The 19,371-nt window shown below is 45.7% G+C and overlaps 1 protein-coding gene across 6 annotated transcripts in view; it reads right to left on the minus strand.

The window, feature by feature from the left end:
• LOC107268593 (teneurin-a) overlaps nt 1-19,371 on the minus strand; it is a 233,321-nt gene that overhangs the window by 160,674 nt on the left and 53,276 nt on the right. For all 6 annotated transcript variants that reach the window (XM_015741516.2, XM_025085864.1, XM_025085865.1 and 3 more), the window contains exon 2: nt 1,541-1,571. In XM_015741516.2, coding sequence (XP_015597002.1) covers nt 1,541-1,571 — 31 coding nt within the window. The remainder of the gene's footprint in view (nt 1-1,540; nt 1,572-19,371) is intronic.

Genomic DNA, 19,371 nt, shown 5'->3' on the forward strand with positions numbered 1-19,371 from the left:
TTTTAAAAAAAAAAAAAAAAAAAAAAATCATACAGATCCGTATTATCGCGATCTCTTCTTATCGACCAACCTAAGAATTCCCATAAAAAATTTGGACTGCTTTGGAAGCGACGGATGAAATTCCCAGGACCGTAGGGCGGGAGAGGTAAATCTGGAAGATGCTGTACTGCCAGGAGTGACGTCACGAGGACTTTTCGAGCTTTTTCAAGAGGTTCAAAGACTGAACGGTTATCACCGAGACTTCCGGAACGGGGACTACGCGGAGACTAAGGGTGCCAGCCAACCCCTAACCCCAAGGGTGTTGGATGCTTCAGCGTCCCCGATATAACCTATGCCAAAGGTGACTCCGACCTTTTTCACTATTTCATGCTTCCCTCTCCCTGTCCTACCTTCCGAACCCTTTTTATTCTCCCGTCAACCCCTTCGGGCCACGTCGTTATCCACTTCTGTATGGGTTTTGCATGCCGCTACCGCAGCGCCATCTACGCCTCCTCTGTCCGCCACGCAGTGTAGAAGCGTCGCGTGTCGGGACTACAAATTTTCCAAAACACCGATATAAATCGCTTGATAACGCGCCTATCCCTGGGCGTCGATATATCCTAGGTAAATTTGGCGTCGGGCCAGGACGCCGGGCGACGCTTCCCGATGCCTGCTGGGCTCTCTCCGCGTTATCACACATGCCGGAGCTATACACTCTCCGTGCTCCGTGCTACTATGGTGTTCAGGTTTTATCTTCGGGCCAGGTCGATCCTTGCCTTTTTTTTTTATTTTTTTTTATTTTTTAATAGTCAACCTTTTTACCCGCCGTGCAGCATCTATGCCCCCTCCGATCATCCATATCCAAAACAGCTTGAGCTTCTGCATCGCAAAAACCAACCCTTACCTGTACAACCCCCTCTGGACAACGAAAAATGGACCTTTTCACCATTTTATACGCAATATGCAAAATTTGTATCCAGGGTATTTACGTGGCTCGTCGAAGTCGACAGGTACAAGGGACGATTTAAATATCTGATAAGAACACGAGACACGTGTGACGGCCGAAATATTGTAAATAAATCAGATCGACGGTATCCGGAGAATATCGAAGAGTCTAATCTTTGGGGGGGAAAAAAAAAAAGGCGAATCTATTATTACGTTGTATGTCAAAATGACAACAGTTATGTTTTTCGTGTTAATAAATAATTTTACGCCACTGTCATTCTGACGTCATGACGATGCTACTTCACTCACTGAATACGCTCGTCGGATCGCACGTGTTCCATAGAATATTCCAGTACACATTATTGCACTTGTTGGCCACATTAGAATGACTCCGGTTCAGCGTACAGTTTACTGCGCAAAAGCCTATCCCAAAAGCGCACTGTGCCCAGAATACGTGCAGTATGCCAATAGCGGGTAGCTGTACGCCCTAAAGGAGACCCACTGAAACGTGGGTCGACGTTGCTGCAAGTTCTGCTCCGAGGGACAACAAATCACGTAGACTGTTGGATTTCGAAAGCTACGAATGTTTCCGATTAGTATTGACAATGAAACTCACCTCTGGAATTACGTAGAGCTCGGCGATAATCCTGAAACAAAAATCGGAAATGACCTAGGTTAACGAAGGGAAGTGAAAATGGAATAGATAAATATTTAAGAACCGAATTGACTATTGATTTTTTGTCGGTATTGGATATAGAAAGTTTTTTGGATATTATATATAGAAAATTTTTTTGATGATAGATATAACATTTTTTTTTGAAATACCAAGAACGCGCATGCGCGAATCTACTTTATATCGTAGAAACCTGCATATGACATTAAACTCGTAATTTTCGTACAGACAATTTAAGACGCGATTTGACCACGTTAGATACGAAATATATGGTTTGTAGACGTACTTAAAATTGGGGTGGAAAAACGCCCTCGAAGTCAGTGAGGTATTAGTGAGAATGATTAGGTGAAACAACAACCCCTATGATGGATTGAAAATTGATGACGCGATAGGGTAGTAAAACGCTACAAATACTTGTGGAGCAGCTAAAACAGAGTAGCTGCTTCCGGTATTTCTTTTTTTTTTTTTTTTTTTTTTTTTTTTTTTTTTTTTTTTTTTTTTTTTTTTTTTTTTTTTTTTTTTTTTTTTTTTTTTTTTTTTTTTTTTTCAACACGACCAACTTTTCAACGAGATACGGAGACAGGAGGGGTTGAAAAAAGTAAGGGTTGCAGCGTGTAGTACAGAGAGGACTGGAAAGGTCCGGATCGATCTCTCTCGCCCTCGGTTACAACGCAAACGAGCCGGAAGCCCATCGCTCGCGAAATCACGCATATCCTGCTAGAGCGCTATAGAGAGCGCTAGGGAGCGACGGGTCCAGGGGTCGCACGAGAGAGGATGTCCGATGGGAGGTCATCCCCTCGAGACTGCATAACTACGCGCCCCAGGAAGATACACACGTGTGACGTAACGTGGATACGAAGGACCTAAAGAGCGAGTGTAAATAGCGTGCAGAGACACGAAGCTGAAGAACGGAGAGCCAGTGAACTATGCATGAGACGCTAGTCCAGGTCGTGAGGTGGTGCAGACCACGTAGGGAGTGGTGGCTGACTATGGAATCATCCGCAGCTACCCCGGTCCCGGCTCCCCCGGCCTAGCCCGGCCTAGCCCGGACTCCCGTGCATGAACCGGTATAAGCAGCGAAGGAGGTGTAGTTCTACAATTTGGAGAAGCCACAACCGGTGTGTGAGTCGAGCAACTTCACAATAGTCGACTCCTTCGGGCCCCCCCGACCACCAAGCTACTATACAGCCCTGGAATAAACTTTACTTAGGAAACTTTAAAATTGATGATCGCACCGGTACATAAGTATGGCCATGGTAACAAAGTATGCCTGCAGCTTTATCGGTCGTGCAACACACTTACCAAGTAAGCCAGCCAGCCAGCCAGCCAGCCACCCAGCCAGCCACCCAGTCAGCCACCCTCCGAGCGAAGCAAAGCCAGTCGCCAGCCGGAGAAGCCCAGCTACCAATTCGGGTTCTGCTCCTCTCGCTTGTGGTTCTTCAAGCTTTTCATCCCCTAGTCGACCCAACAACCTCCGTGGTACGAGACGCCATGGCAAGACGTAATCTCAATCGTTGAGTTATGTATACCCCATCTTAATTTCCAAGGGTGGCATTTCGTGGCATGCCACCTTAGCTTTTGGTCTGGTAGGGGGGTAGTTCGGTTCACGGTTACCGGAAGAGGGTGGGAACCTTCTTACGAGGGTTGTAAAGCATAGCGACTCCGTGCAACCTCAGACGAAGAAACGGGGAACATCGAATCGGTGGATTTCGAGCATGTTCAAATGGCGCAGGGGGGGTCGCATTGGGCTTAGCCAAGAATCTCACCCTCGGTTGTGGAGGAATAGGGGTGAGCTCGAAATTCGAGAACAAGCCATTCGTTATTAATGGGATAATCTAACTGTGCTTGGTAAACGGGGCTTTGCGTATCCCTATCGATATCAGGTACACCGACGCGATCGGTGTACCCTGCTGACACTAACGCCACCTACCAATCTACCACCCTTCGGCTAATAGCCCTTTAATACCCTACGGGACACCCCTACGACGGGGTCCTCGACGATTGTGATTGAAACAAAATGTGTCACGGCGGCCATGATTAACGAGCGGCTCGCCGATTATTTATGAATTTAGATTGTCCATTGTCCACCGCGGATTCCCTGCGACCCGTTCGACCTAACAATCCACCCTCTTCCACCTTCCACCTTGTCACTCTAAACTACCCCCCGTGCCCACCACTCTTCTATTCAGACTACCGGTATACCACTACTCCTGCTTACCCTCCGCCAACCTACACGTTTTCTGCCTTGTATCGATTTCTCAGGCACCTCGACCCCGCGAAAGGTGCCAGGAGACACCATAAAACACCAAAAGTAATTCCATTCGTATATACGAAGGAAGTGGGGGCACCAGGTACGGCGGGATGTAAAAAGTAAAGGGTGCAAAGAGAACGAGAGAAATTTATTAATTTCAACATTGACTCTCAAAGTATTCACGGTGAGAGGCTCTTGCGACTTTGTAACGTAAGTCCCGGTAAAATAAAAATATTAAAATTACAGCGAACCGTGAAAATAATATTTTTCACTGAAAATATCGTAAGCGAACACGGGATATGTCTTCGCGCCTGACCTTTGATCTTTGCCATTTGAAATTTGAATGCCAAATAAAACCCGCTTGTCCCTGTCGTCCTCTCCTGTCTCGGGGTAGCTGGGTCTAAGGGCGTCGAAAGCAAAGCCGCTGTAAAACCAAGTACATCCTTTTCAAATAAATCCGATCAAAAGCATGTAATTGGTCCATACAAGGATGCAAGGGTAGTCTGCCGTCATTTCTCAAAATGAATTTTCATCCCGCGTTCGAAGGCTGTTTAAAGCTAAATCAGACATACTCCGGACGATCGAAGGTAAAAGAATAAGGGTCGCCAGATACGAGCCTTAAACTCCGTCAGGCGTCAGATCGGCGTACCGGCCGGTATGAACGTAGAAAAAAAAAAATCCTCTAAACAGATTCCGAAAAAAATATATTTTCAATCGATGCAAACTTTGAAAAAGATTTAATTTAGCACAGGCAGTTCGATTATAACTCAATATTGACCCTAATGAAACACGTCTTGCTTGCTCGGGGGGTAAGCACCCTATTGGGTAAACCAAGATGCAGCATCCCTGTGTGTATAGGCATACAGCTGTAAAGTGCAGTATACAGGTATAGGAGGGCGAGTATCCGTACAAGGGCTCCTTGCAGCATCCCTCTTGGCCCCGACCTAACCTTACCTCAATGAGAGCCGCGATGCCGCCAGTTACCGTAACATGCCCCTATTGACAAACATCTTCATTAGCCACCCCGGAGAGGATGCTGCACCCAACCCCCGACCTGCACAAGAACTCACGAGAGCATCCCGCTACCCCCCACTCTCAAGGGTGGCTACCACCCCTTATTGACTCTGTACACCCAGGAATTGTGTACGGCCTACGGTCTAGCCATACGACCGTTTCCACCTGCACCCACGCCTCGACCCATCTGTCTACAGGTCCATTCAAACCAAACACAATGGATAGGTCTGACAGTCGCAATTGACGAGAAGCGTGCGTGCGCTGTTGACAAACGCTACTGTACCGACGTATTTCGTATGGGAGCTGTCGGGTAGGACTCGTTTTCAGCTAAATCAACCCTTAGAAACCTTTATGGACGCATCGTTTACTTGCCACCTTTCAATGCCATTTCACACGTCACTCTCGATAATTATACAGGCTGTTTCATCGAATTCGCTCAATTGCCGTATGACGTCATATGGTCGGGGGTTCAACGAGAATAGACCTCTTGAGCCTGTATTATTTGGATCGACCAAAATTGGTAAAAAAAAATAATTTTTTTTAAATTACGACCTCGGCAAAAACACTAAGTAGACCTTGAAATTTCTCAAAAAATTGAGTATCGCGTAATCGGATTGATGTGTGAAATTTTTTTTCTTCAAATCCACCAAAATTCTCCTTGACGTTCGATGTGTTTACCATTTTCCCAATGAAATGAACAAATACACAGGGTTACCACGGCGCGGACTACCGGCTAGAAAACTAAAAAGATCCATAAGGGTTTGCGAAATATTCTTGGACAAAATGACGTAGATACGGAACGACCGAGGGGGGTGGCGGCAGGGGACAAGTGAAATAGTGCATTGTTACCAGACGAGACAACGCGGGATAATAATAGCAGAGGGATGGAATACGGTGGGTGGAGGAGGTTCCCACTCCTCTCGGAGTGGGAGGACGGTACACAGGAGGGGGGAGGCATGCGCTTCGCAGACTCGCTCATAATCCCGTTAGCAATTCCATTTGCCGAAACAAACGAACTCGAGGCCGCACGGTACACGAGCGACCCCTTCTCCATATTTCCGGGCCATTGTCACTAATACAGTTTCCATCTGTCAGGCCGAACGCGATGCATTGCTCCCAGGTAATTAGAATCCGTTTTACATAGCGAAGCACGTCAACTTAAGGGGTAGTTCACAGACTAGTTAAAAATGAAAGTGAACGAAAAAAAAAAAAAAAAAAAAATTTCCAAAAAAATTCCCAGAGGTGTGTCCAAGGACGAATTCGAGTACCAACCCTCAAAATAACCACCCTTACCTCACTAACAATATTAACCCTACACTCATCCACTATGACACTATACTACTGGCAGCAATGTAAACGGCGGCAGCACCGTCGCCCCTCCGAGCCACCCACTCACGGAGCTTTTAGCCGGGACTGGCAAGGGCTACCAACCACCCGCCGCTTAACAGACAATGGCCCGGCCGGCGGAAGACTCTACGGGGTCCCTAGGGACTTGCTAATTTTCCTCGAGAGTCCTCGAGGCACACCCTCGAAACTCGGGGCCAACTAGAACTACGCGTAGCTGGCGCCCTCGAAAAGCCAAAACGACCCTTTGCACGGCGTAAGGGCCCCCCCGCTATATTTGGCTGGTAACGTTATTGAAATTGTCTGACCGTTTCGCGTTATTTCTACTTGGACCTTATTCCCCTCTTGGTCTGACTGTGTTATGGTTACTCCACTCGGGCATGGCTATGGATATATACAAGGGTAACTACATACAAGGGTACCTGAGACCCTATCAACGCCCCTGGTATCTCCACCATGGATCGAAAAGAACCAGTGGGCGCTGCCGTCGACGTCCAAAGTAAGAACGACTAGTGCAATGACCCAATACGTAAAACGATTGGGTGACAAGGCACGTGTACCGGGGGGGCATTATTTACAGAAATTGTATCATTTTCAATTCTATTACCCTGAGTGTACCGCAGTGCAGTGCAACAGATAGACTACACAATGCCGATGTTTGCGCTCCGCGGCTATGCACAGCTAGGTGAATAGATTAGGCTGATGGGGGGAGGGGGGTGGTTCAGGGATGCTGGGAGATTGGCTGCAGGGGATGGTTACCAGCTTACGCCAGCCACTGCCGCCCCACGATATGCTTACTGGATTGATAATGCAGACACGTCGAATTCTAACGGTGCAATTCACTCGAGATAAGCACGCGTTCGCCGATAAGGGCGCAGGCGTCTGCGTGTCACGGGCTAATTGCGCGGCGATTAACGATCGCGAATCATTTATCGTGGCTGATCGATATCTTTTAACTTATTCGATCGCGCGGTGATCGATCGATCATTTATGGCTATGGCTCTTGGATATTGTCTTGAGATCTGTTGATAAACTTCGGATGGAATCTACATGTAATTTTAGGCTTGGGAACTGGGGGTGTACCAACGCGAGAGAGAGAGAGACGGAATAAACAAGTTTTAGAGCTTCGGTTACATACGCGCAGTATATATATATATATATTTTTGTAAACTTTATTATCCAATACGAAAAATCCGAGCGTCCCATATGCCGGAGAGTTTACTTGAGTTATACTTTTGTTTCCACTATACTGTTTTTATTGTGTATATTATATATATATATATTCTGGAAATAGCTACGTGTATCCATCATAGGGATTAGTTACCTTTTACGTCAATCAGAAAGCAGAGGGACCGTGCCCGAAGGATATCCAGGCAAGATGTATAGGAGGAGAGCTAAGATGAAATTTCGAAATAAGACGAAAGAGAGAGAGATAAAAGTATGAGAAGAGGAAGGAGCAGCTGTAACTTAACTAGCGTCCGGTTTCGGAATTTCAAGATGGCTCCCGGATAGCCGTTCCCTCGCTTTAACGTGAATCGAATCCATCTATCAAGTCGAGTCGACATGATTGGTGCTCAGGGTAGGTTTGTATCCCGGCTTAAAACAAGATACCTTGATTGAATGGCGTTTGATGTACGAGCATCGACGGAGCAAAAAGCCTTGAGAAAACTTGAGAAAAACATTGGGAAACAAATGGCCAGACTTTTACCTTTTTATTCTTACAATTTTTCTTACTCCCCCATAGATACCTCTCTGGCTCGTACAAGGTTACGTTGCCAATGGCAGTACCGGATTACACAACCAGCCCAGCCTCTTTGGCGGTATTCGAAAATACGATTAATTTTCAATATGCTGATTTTCACGTGATAAAATTATTTATTTTATTTTACGTACCCTTTTTTTTTTTTTTTTTTTCTATTCTCCAGGGACCTCGAAGTCCCTTGAAATTTCGTCGGGCACCACCTGACATACGTCACTGTCCGGTGTACCAACCTTCCGTGGTAATTGTCATTTGATCCTGACCAACCCCTGTGCACACGTACTACAACCCCCTGGAGACATTCATCATTTACAGACAATTACCTCTGCTCACCTTGCACAATGCAACCCTGCACCAGGGTTACCACCAGTAAGGGATGAAACTCTCCAGGACGAAAGAGCGACTATACAGGGTTGCTCTCAAGGTTACCCCTTATAACTAACACCCGATACCTTAATCCGAGACGGATTGTCGTAACCTCAGCAGCCACGTGACCCGAGTTACATAATATTTTTTTATCGTCACCCGAGTTAATTAATATTTTGTTTTTTATCAACCCCCTCGGGATGTTTCTGCGATACGTTCACTGGTCGATTTACTCCGCTTTGTTGGTTGTCAATTTTTTTTCGGCACGAAAAGACCTTCTGAATTATTATTTTTTTTTATTTTTTTTTATTTTTTTTTGGACAATCTACGGCAACAGAAGTGCTCTGTCATGATAGCGATACAAACGTATCGGAACGGGAAGCGATAAGTTTCTGTCGGTAACGAGGTTATCCAATCCCTGTTCTGGGATCCCGATGGATACACGCATCTGATATACCGGGTGTCCCAATCGAACCCGCAAAATAGAATTTTCACGTGTAAAATCGAAGGCAAGATTGATGAGAATGTAAAATGAATTTTTTTTGTTTTGCCCGATTTTAATTGACACCCGTTATATTTTTTCTTCTTTTTTTTTCGTGACTTTCGGTAATATTCGAGATACGGCGCTCGCTTCGAGAAACGAATGGATTTTGAGTTTGTTTTTTTTTTTTTTTTTTTTTTAAATTTGATAAGTCGAGAGGGAGAAGATGCTTACACATGTCAGCACGAGGATTCTTGTACGAGTGGCTGCGCTGGTGCGACGGAGAAAGGAAAAAAGGAGATTGGAAGACGAAATAAATAATAAAATATTACACAAGAATATAAATCTGATTACTTTCCCTCTCGTTTGTAGCAACACCTTAAATATTTTCTCATTTAATTTCCTGCCAAGTTAGCGCCACGTTCAGCCGAGAAGGCCTTCGCCTTTCCCAACAAGGAGCGTCGAATATTGACGCGAGGCGTCGCGACGCCAAAGGCCTACACAGCTCCCTCGGGCGCACACAAATATTTAATTCGCGTGAAAATTGACGCGTAAACGGCTGGCCGAGCCGCGGAATTGGATGAAAAATTCAAGTCCCGCCCGACCCTGGAAAACCCGCAGTGCTGCCAGCCCAACGGCAATAACGAAGTCGGTGCTACGAGAACGGAGAAAAAAGTAGTTGGCAAGGTTCTGGGGACACGTGAAGAAGCTAAAAGGGGGTGGAAGAAAAAAATAAGAAAAATAAAGGCAAAGGGACGTCGAGGAATAAAAAATAAAAAAAGACGAGCCCAAGCGAATCCAAGATAATTCCATGGATTATTCGTTTCTTTTTTCCAGTTTCCTCGAACGTCTTAACCGCGTGCCGCCGTAAACCTTAGCTTATCTGGAATTTATAGCAAAGCGGGTCGTTTCTTCGAGGTTGATGGGGCCGAACGGGGTGGTGGCAATGCTAAGCGACGGCAGTGCCGCTAGACGCCCGTAATACCTGCTACCACTGACACTGCAGGGGTAGTACAGTTAGCGTGGTAGCAGCCATCGAGACGTAGTGCCGGAGATAATGCCTGCTTTGCCTGCTGCTTTGTGCAGCTCGGTAGGGAAAGGGTTACAGCAGCAATGCAGCCAACGGAAATACCCGACTGGAAATACGAGGGATATTTGCATGGCTCGAGCCCCTTTCACGGGGTCTTCCGCATTCCGAACAAATCCGACGGGCTGATCGCGTTCACCCCTTCAGCGTGAACCCCTGCAGGTCGCCCGTGTAAGGGATGACGGTGAGGAGGCAGGCAGACCCCCCGGTACCGTCAGAATCCATAGGTGCCAGGCGAACGGCTGGCAACACTCGAGACGTTCAGGTCGCAAAAACTGCGTAAAGGGCAAAGAGAGATGAACTTCTCTTTGCCGTTACTACTTAAGGGTCAAAGGGTCTTTACTATCTTTGGACTCCGAGGGTTAAGGGTTATTTCTGGCTTTACAGATTTATTACTATATACGTATGCAGACCCGATGTACCTTTCGTTCACGCACGTGCGGCTGTACACGCGTGATCGTCTTATCAGGATTCGAATTAGGGGGCGGCAGGTAATTTCGAGTTAAATATTATTTTGAAAATTTATATATTCAGTTATCGGACGTACCGGATAACTGGGTCAAAATTGGGAATATCAAATTTGCGTTGCGAATCTCTTCGGACTGTAGCGAACGGTGAGTCTCCCCCCTCCTTTGTTCTAGAAGCTTCTGGTAAATCGACTGAGTATGCCTCTCGGCGGTCGAGCGTCAGAGATTCCGGTGAACGTCATATATACACGTCTTACGATAGGGCAGCCAGTTATCTCCGTAGCGAGCTGGTCCAGCCTCTCTTGCTCATTGTAACTGCCCCGCGTCGGTAGTAACGGTCATCTGGATCATCTTTGGGTGCAAAGTACCGATTAGGATTTATCCCTTTATCCGTTGTACCGATAACGCGCGTAATCTCATTGGCCAATGTCCTCCCGGATGAAATCCAACTTTTCACGATGCTCGGAGATCCCGTTCCTAGAAACTCGCGTATTTATTTCCGGAATTTCTTTCAAAGTCCAAGAGGTTCACGTGCTTCCGATAAAGGGTCCTTCTCCTTCGGCTGAACAAACTGCCACGACCCGGGCTGCACCCTTGTGCTTGCTGAAGGGACATAATTCACAGACGGTACGCGTCCCTGATATATGGACGACCCAGGTCTCGAACCCACCAGCCAGCATTCCGCCGCAAACAGAAACAAAGCGCGAATTTATGGGCAGTGCCCTTTCTCTCTTGCTCCCCGTGACCGCGGACCCACCCCTCGCACGTTTTCAGATTTGTTGGATTTGTAATCTGAAATTTGGTCAATCACGTTATTTGCGTTTGGGTCCCGCTGGATTTTGACGAATCTTTTTGAATTTCTGTGACTTTTCTATATGATTTCATGCGGTTCACTTGGGACGACGAAACTTAACCGTAATTCTGGGGGTGTATAATCCGTCGTTAAGGACAAGCAAAGAGCCCATCTTCAAAGAGGTATCCGAAGAGTACACGTGAAATTCAAGCGAACGAGTTTACAAGTTCCGGAGAGTTTGCCGAGGCGAATCGACGCACCGTTGGAAACGAGCATTTCGAGGGATTGAGCTACAGGGTGCAAAGGGGGTGCAAAGGGGGTGCAAAGGGGGATGAAAATAGAACTGTAACAAGTAGGATATTCCAGGTAGTCGACGAGTAATCCTATATCTTACCGATACAAGTCCTGGCTACCGGTTGCTGCTGGCTCCGCTGAGCCTGGGAAAACTTCGTTAGGTCGTCGAGGTTCAACGCGATTAGTACGAAAAGGTCGACGTCGTCGAGAGCGAGTGGTACAAGATGGATGAAAAAAAAAAAAAAAATTTGCGTCGACAATATAAGAAAAAAACCGCCCAGGATAATAACGAGGTTAAAAAAAAAATTCCCTAGACCAGAAGTTCAGCCTTTATCAGTAAAATTCGAAATATCAAACGAAAAACCGAAGGAAACAGGATAAGATGGAAAAAAAGGGCCGACTGAAAATCAGCGCCACCGGAAAGGGTTCGGTTGTACGTATAAGGGATGAAACGTAAGTCCCCCCCGTAAGCGGCGAAGATTCCTTCTGTTTGACTTCGCTCGGCAACGAAATTCCTCGCATCCCCCAAAGATCCATCTCGTCCAACCCTTGCGAGATGCTAGGCCAAAAAAAATTAACTTGATTTACGATCAGCTCACGAGGGATCAAAAATTCGACAGGGGGTCTGACGTAATACTACGATATCTCTATCCCCATTCTAATATCGGCCAATACCGTAATCCCCGCGCAGCATCCCCACCGGTCCAGACAGACCTGGCGGCTTTGGTGCCGCTGCAGGAGCAATAAAACAAAATGCCTTGATGCTGTTTACTCTACGTTCACCGGTTATACACAGGAGCAGGCTCTTTAATGGGAAAAGTTAAATCATAGCCAACTTTTATTCGCCCTGCGAACATAATTGTTCGGCTCCGCTGCAGCTTGCCGGGTTAATTATCAAAGGGATAAATATTCATAAGTAGAAGATTGGCCGGTTACAAAAGCTCCCGTGCACAACGACCGAACTTGAGGGAGCCTATGGAGAAGAAAAATTTATTGAACACAGGGTACGGTGGCCGATCAAAATTATCAGCAGTACGATAAGTCATTGCAAATAGTAGCGAAAAAAAAAAAAAATGCCATCGGTACTACCAACCACGTGGATGAAAATTCTGTAAAATTTTTCATCACGACCTTCCCTCGTTGCGTCGTCCCTGGTCCAGGCCCGAGCGCACGGGCTGGACCCGATAGAACCCGGCGCACGACGATCCCGAACCCAATGGAATCCTAATTACCTACGGCACTGTTGCCCAATCTAAATGACGATCTAAATCACCCAATCAGTGGCCGTCATTGCCTGTTTCTGATTTAGCGCGAGGTATAACGCTCCCACCACGTATAGAAGCCGGCTGCGATGATCGTCGCTTCTGTCCTCCGAGATCACCTTGCCAGCCTCAATTAACGTTCTCTCTGCTCACCCTTCATCTCCCACGCGTCAGTGCATTCGCCCGTGTATATAGGTCCAGGGAATGTACCTGGAGCCCATACGAGCACTGGTCGACTCCATCATTAACATGGACTACCTCGGACCTGACACCAAAACAGTTGTGCTACCCGGTAGATATGATACGGAAGGACGTGACACTAATGAACTTGATATTGTCCCGTCCACCTCATCAGGGGTCCGGGAGATACGGGAATGCAGTAAAAGTGCAGACTGGGGGTAGTTTGGGGGGATTCTGCCGTGGCTAAATGTAACGAGGATTCAATTTTGAAAATTATTATCATTATTCGGATCATTTTGAATCATCAATTTATTGCCAATCAAAGACACTCCTCGATTCATCCTTATGGGTAATCGGCGGCACTGAAGATCCTTCCAGTCGGCGGGTCAATGAAGCAAGACTTTGTCCCTGTCCAGGAAATTTAACAGAGTTAAATGAATCCACCGTAACCCAACCTGACCTGGCCCAAGCTCATCCGTAAACCGCATCAAACGCAACGACGGCTGAGCGAACTACTCAATTTTATGGGCTCTTCGACATCGCGACAGGCCTCTATTGCGTCAGTGACTAATTATAGATCCGACACGTGTAAAAGATCGAGAGAGCTCGAATAACTTGAATGCGAACAAGTGGATCGACGAGTTTACCTGATTACAAGAAATTCCTGAGCAAAAATTTTTTTGCTAAAATTTCACTTTCGTATTAAAAAAAAAATCACCGTCCTTTGGTGAAAATGAAATTTTTCAAAATAACGATCAAACCAAAATTTTTTACTCCGATAACCGGAACAAGCTAAAGACCGGAAGTGACCATTGTAAATACGTAATCGAAAAGGCAATTCGATTTATCAATGATAAGCACCGGTGCGACAGGACTAATAAGTTTGGCAACTAAAATCCAGCAGCTCTTCATCTTCCCTCGGAGCACGTGGGCGGGATCGCTCGAGGGGATGAAAAGTGGCGACGATCGCGGGAGCATAAAGCTGGCGTTCCATGTGATATTAAAGCGTCCGCTCGTAGATTAAAGAGAGCGCCACGCTGCGGCGCGAGAAGGAACCGAGAGTGACGGAGAGAGGGAAGAAAAAGTACACAGAGGATTCGGGGAGAGCAGTAAAAGGACACAAAAGAGAGGAAGAAGTAGAAATGGAGACAGTGAGAAAAATTCCAAGACCCTAAACAATAAGCAGCGTGTGGACCCAACGAGAGAAAATGTTCCGAGAGAACCTGGACTTCGTCTCCAGGGACGAACTAAGTTTCAGTCCTTCCCCCCTTGGTTACTCCATCCGCCACGTGGATACACGGGGCACGCAGACCCACTGGAAACAATATAACTTTCCTGTAATTAATTTCCCAACAAATGTACACAATTAATTCAAAGTTGGCTATCCTGCTTGCGCCACGGAGAATTCAGAATTTCGGACTGGAAGCAGGTGACCCAGTGTGTTACGAAATTTTTCGAGGTCAATCTTAGTATTTTTTTTTTTTTTTCCTCTGTGTTGGTATCCCGGAGAAAATTTTACTCACGCGTATTCTACGTGCTTCCACGTATCTCTGTTTCTCACTTTGCTTTGGTCTTTTGCAAACACGCGGTATCTCTGTCTCCGTTACTCTGGCTTTGGATCGATACGAGATCCTACGCTACTGTGCATATCTATATATGTATATATATCTCTCTTGCTCAAGGCAGAACTTCTCTTGAAACCCCATTTGAATTATTTGCACGTTACGCCTCAAAGCTCCCCCGAATCTCACTGTTTGCCTCAGCGGCATTAGCCTCTTCTCTGTGATATACACATAGATCACTAAGATTTCGTAGATCCCATAGATCGTCATACCAGCGTATAATGTCGTTTGAATCTCATGAAAATTCTACGACCCAACAAACGTACTTCGCTTTTCTCTAATTTCAATTTTATGCCCAACCTACCGCAACTCAGTACAAAGCATTTGGATCGCGTGGGATCGATAATAGATCAAATTGCACAAGAATGAAAAAAATTTTTTTTTAAAATAGCACTTAGATATCGAAAAATTATTTTAATTTTAATATTTCTCGGAAAAAAGTTTTCTCGCAGTCTACCACGTGCAAATATTTCGCCAGTGCGCTCTAGCATATTGTGCGGGAGTCTGGAGCCGCTGCAGCGACGCATTCCGTCGCGACGCCAGCACAGTGTTCAACGGGGAGTCAGCAATAGGAACGTGCATAGATACGAGGGGTCCATGTTCCGTGTGAACGAGCCTTTAGTTAGCATCGCGATGTATAAATTAGAAATGATATTAATAATATCCTGACCTAACCTAACATTGTTTTTTTCTTAGAGATTTTGAAAATAATTCTTTCGCGCGTTCGAAACTCGCCCTTACAGCCCTTCTCCTCCTGACTTCCGGTGAACGCTCCTGACGCCCACGTGCGCCATTGCCTAAGCGCGCAAAGGCAGTCTCCGTAAAGCCCGAGCTCCGTTAAGGTTCCCGAGTGACCTCACAAGGGTGACCCGTGTACTAGGCAAAGGGATGAAAGAGGCCGGAAGCGAGAGTTTGCGACGGCTCCTCCTGCGCCCGTGTATCCCGCACGTGATCCACGTGTAGAAACTACGAGCCAGCGACCCACGTGTATAACGTATTGACCCACTTCCTGATACGATCTTATTCTTGCCTCGATGGAAACTGACGCTGGCTTAGATGTATACCCGCCCTAAGCTTTTTCCAGTACCACCCCTCCCGGCTTCATCATTTCACGTTTTTTATATTTCACCGCACATTCCAGCCTCTTTCACCCTTTCTGTACCTCGAAGCTCCTTTGGACTTATCAGGTTCGAGTAACCCGCAGATAGAGCACAGCGAGAAAGTCAAAGGAGCTTTTTTAGACAGAGCGACAAAATCGTACAGTGCGAACGCACCTTTACGTAAGAATCGATCAAGTCGGTGCTTCATTTGTCGTCCGTTAGTCGGGTTGGCTCGAAATGCTATTTTGGGAGATAAATTTTCAAAGTAAAAAAAAAATTGAAAAATTTTTTCAAAATCCATATTATTCCTGTACCGGCTATAGAACATTGTGGAAGAACGACGAGTGGTTCCCCTCGGTACAGGGGTGGGTTTTAGGTAGTCTAAGAGGGGTTGCTCAATGTGGCACGTTTCAGGCCCTCCGGCAGGTTGCCCCATCAGCCTCCCTTTGGACCCTACCATCAGCCCAGCATCCCTTATCATCCTACTCCTCAAAATCCTTCACCGCCATCCACTTCATCACTGAGCTCCTGACACAGTCAAGATATAATCGATAATTCTTGATATTTTATTCATAAACATTTTAATTTCCCTTCTCGGTCAGACCCGCAGCCACCGGATCTGCCGGTCCTCCTCTCCGCGTTTCTATAGCGCGAACGGACTATCCCACTTTAATTCACGAGCGACCTTTGTACCTTTGGCCGAGAGACAAATGCCGACGAATTTTTATAAAGTTTCAAAATGGTCAAAATTTTTTATATCGCGAATTACGAAAAATTCACAAATTTAATTACCAACAAGAAAATAAGTTTATTGGCAAAATATCTTCGTGACGGATTAAAAATGGCGTCGTTCCACCTTCCTATTGTCAAGACCCCCGCGAACAGGTGTTACACGTCATTTCGTGACTCTTCGCAAAGCAATAAACTCGGACGGACAAATACTTATTGCGCGACCTGAAAGAAAATACGAGCCAACGTGGAAATTGCGAATGAGTTTCAAATATCAGCGAATAATAGCAAAGGGGGGTTATTTATGCTTCGTCTACTGCTGGTATACTGTAAATATTTATACAGAGTGAATATTACGTCGGTGCGTCGCGACGCCACCAGCCGTTTCAAATGCTACCCCCAGAGAGGGAGGGATGGGGCATTCCTACGTTTACTCAACATTGTAACGTGGGAGGAAGGGTGGGAGGGGGTGGGGCTCCCACCCCCCAGACTGTTCAGTCCCACGAGAGAAATAGTTTCGCGAGGAGGGGTAGTTCCGTCCGGAGGGTGGATAGGTCGAAGAGGTAAACGCTTCCATAGAAGTAGAGCTTTACTTTAGGTGGCGCTCTAGTGGTGCTTCTTGCGGAGGTAACGGTAAGCTTCGATTTATCAGGGAGTTTATGCGTGTACACGGGCGCCGAAAGCTTTCCTGAGGTCGGCCTTATACACATTAACCGACGTTTCATCCCCTTCTATCTAACAGGTAGCGCGCGCGCGAGAGAGAGAGAGAGAGAGAGAGAGAGAGAGAGAGAGAGAAGAGACGACAGTGGGATTTCACGAAAACCCCTAATATTTATTCCTACCGTCGTCCACGGTCTTAAACGGCATTAAGCTTTGCATCGCGACTGTTGGAGCTTTTTAAATTCCTAATGGCATCGCTCGACGCTCGTGTCGATACTTTTATATATCATTTTGCTCTTTATGTCAATATCGCAAAACCAAAAGTGATTCGGTAGTTCGATCACGTGTTTATTTTGTATCCCCTCAATTTTTTGGTAATTCTTTAAAGAGGGATCAAGCGCACCGCGGGGGAAGGAGCTTGCGAGGATTAATTTGAAAATTAAAAAATTTTCAATAAATGATAGAAATTTGTTGGATTTGAAAAAATTGGTATTCGAGGTTGTTAAAAAAAAAAAGATAAATTTTTTTTGGTACGTAGAAAATATAAAAAGAAAAAAGTCGATTGCAAGGTTTCTCGAGTGATGTACAGTCATTGGGAGGGGAGAAACTGCGTGGAAATTAAAATATTTTTCTCGTAACGGGAACAACGCGCGGGCATTCAACAAAAGTTATATAGACAACATTAGCAATAACACTGACAACGCCAGTAGTACCAACACGTATGGTGCAGACAGTGACTGCGAATCAACAGAGTATTCGCAGCACACCACTTCAACCTCGTGCTTTATGATAGTTGTCTCGCGCTGACTTTTTCCACATGACATTTTTTTTTCAAATTGCACCAACTCGTTTTAAAACGTAAAGCTAACGCGGTCACGCATTCGCGTATTCGGCGAGTAAAATGAGAAAACGTTGGGATGCGTTTGCGTGCGAGCTGGTATGCATTTATGAAGACCTACGTGTCCCGTAGTGAAGTACGTAGCGAATCCCGAGCGTATGCATAAAATAATTAATACTATAAAGAAAAAAAAAAAAAAAACAGGGATACATGTCGTTGGTAGTAACTATTTTAAAAAATAAATTTTATTTATTTTTTTGCCCAGACTTGCTGTACTGCCAAGTAAAAAAAAAAAAAAAAAAAAATCGGGCACTGCAGCAAAACGTTCCTACGCGGACAAATGGCGTGTACCTTTATTTTCATGAAACTACAGAGAAATCTAATAAGCGACAACGACGAGGAGAAAATAACGTGAAAAATGTGGATTCCCGTAAAAATCCAACCTGTCGACGAGTTCTCGACTAGACCTTGATTGCTGATAAACTCCGCGCGCGGGGCCCGTAGTCGCGTCGCTACGCCCCTGGTGTTATTAGTTTAAATTATGGCACCCGCGGCACCCTCTTGCAAACACCCCCAATTTGTCTCCCGATAAGGCAAACTCCTCAAATCGCTGGCTAAATCGTATTTCCAGTTAACACGCCACGCCATTCTCATGTTATATCTTAGTCGTATACCAACAATAGAAATTCGAATTACGTTAAGAAACGAGAAAAAAAAAAGCATTTTCTCATTCTCCAAGCGTCCCACGACTTACCACTCGTTTCCCATTTATACTCTGTTCTCTCGAAGTGAAGTTTATTCGTCGCGACTTACAGTCAAGGGCTCAAGATAAGAATGATAACGAACGCAGAGGCGCCTACTCGGGTAAGACTTTTAATCGCTTTGAAATTTTCTCACTTAAGCTTCTGCCGAGTCTCCGCTGTTGCGGTCGTATTTAGTTCGAGAAAGTGCCGCAGCACCGGAGGCGCCAGCGTCGCGCTACGGTCATTCGAAATACATGGAAGCTTCTAGAACATTCTACCGCTGTGGGAAGCAACGAAAGTTTCAGAAATACTAAGAAACAGCATCGAAGCCAGCAACGGAGTTACAGCAACGCTTTCCAACAACAGAAAATATGTCAGTCATACGATAAAACTCATTGGGTAAAGTAGAAACCTGTAAACACAGTCACAAAGTAAAAAAGAAAGACTACGAAGCAGACGGCGAGCATTACTACCCGAAACTAGTAACTAGTGAATTGATCGGGCACTAAGCACAGCAATTTTTCTAACAGAACAAAAGTACAATCGACGTACAGTCTGCATACAAATTACCTAAAAACCGTTATGAAACGTAGAATCGAACGGAAGTGGCGAATGGCGGAAGATTCGAAAGGTAAAAAAAAAAGTGATGGACTGAAATATATAGGAACGTAGGCCGGTAAATGACGGCTACGTCAAGCAATAAGGGGTGGTAAAGCCAAGGGATGGGTTATTACAAGCTTACGAAGCGTACCACCATAAAACGCTCGAAACCATCCGAGAGTCC

Source organism: Cephus cinctus, unplaced genomic scaffold, assembly GCF_000341935.2.
Source record: "Cephus cinctus unplaced genomic scaffold, Ccin1 Ccin1_scaffold0566, whole genome shotgun sequence".
In the NCBI taxonomy this organism is placed as follows: Eukaryota; Metazoa; Arthropoda; class Insecta; order Hymenoptera; family Cephidae; genus Cephus; species Cephus cinctus.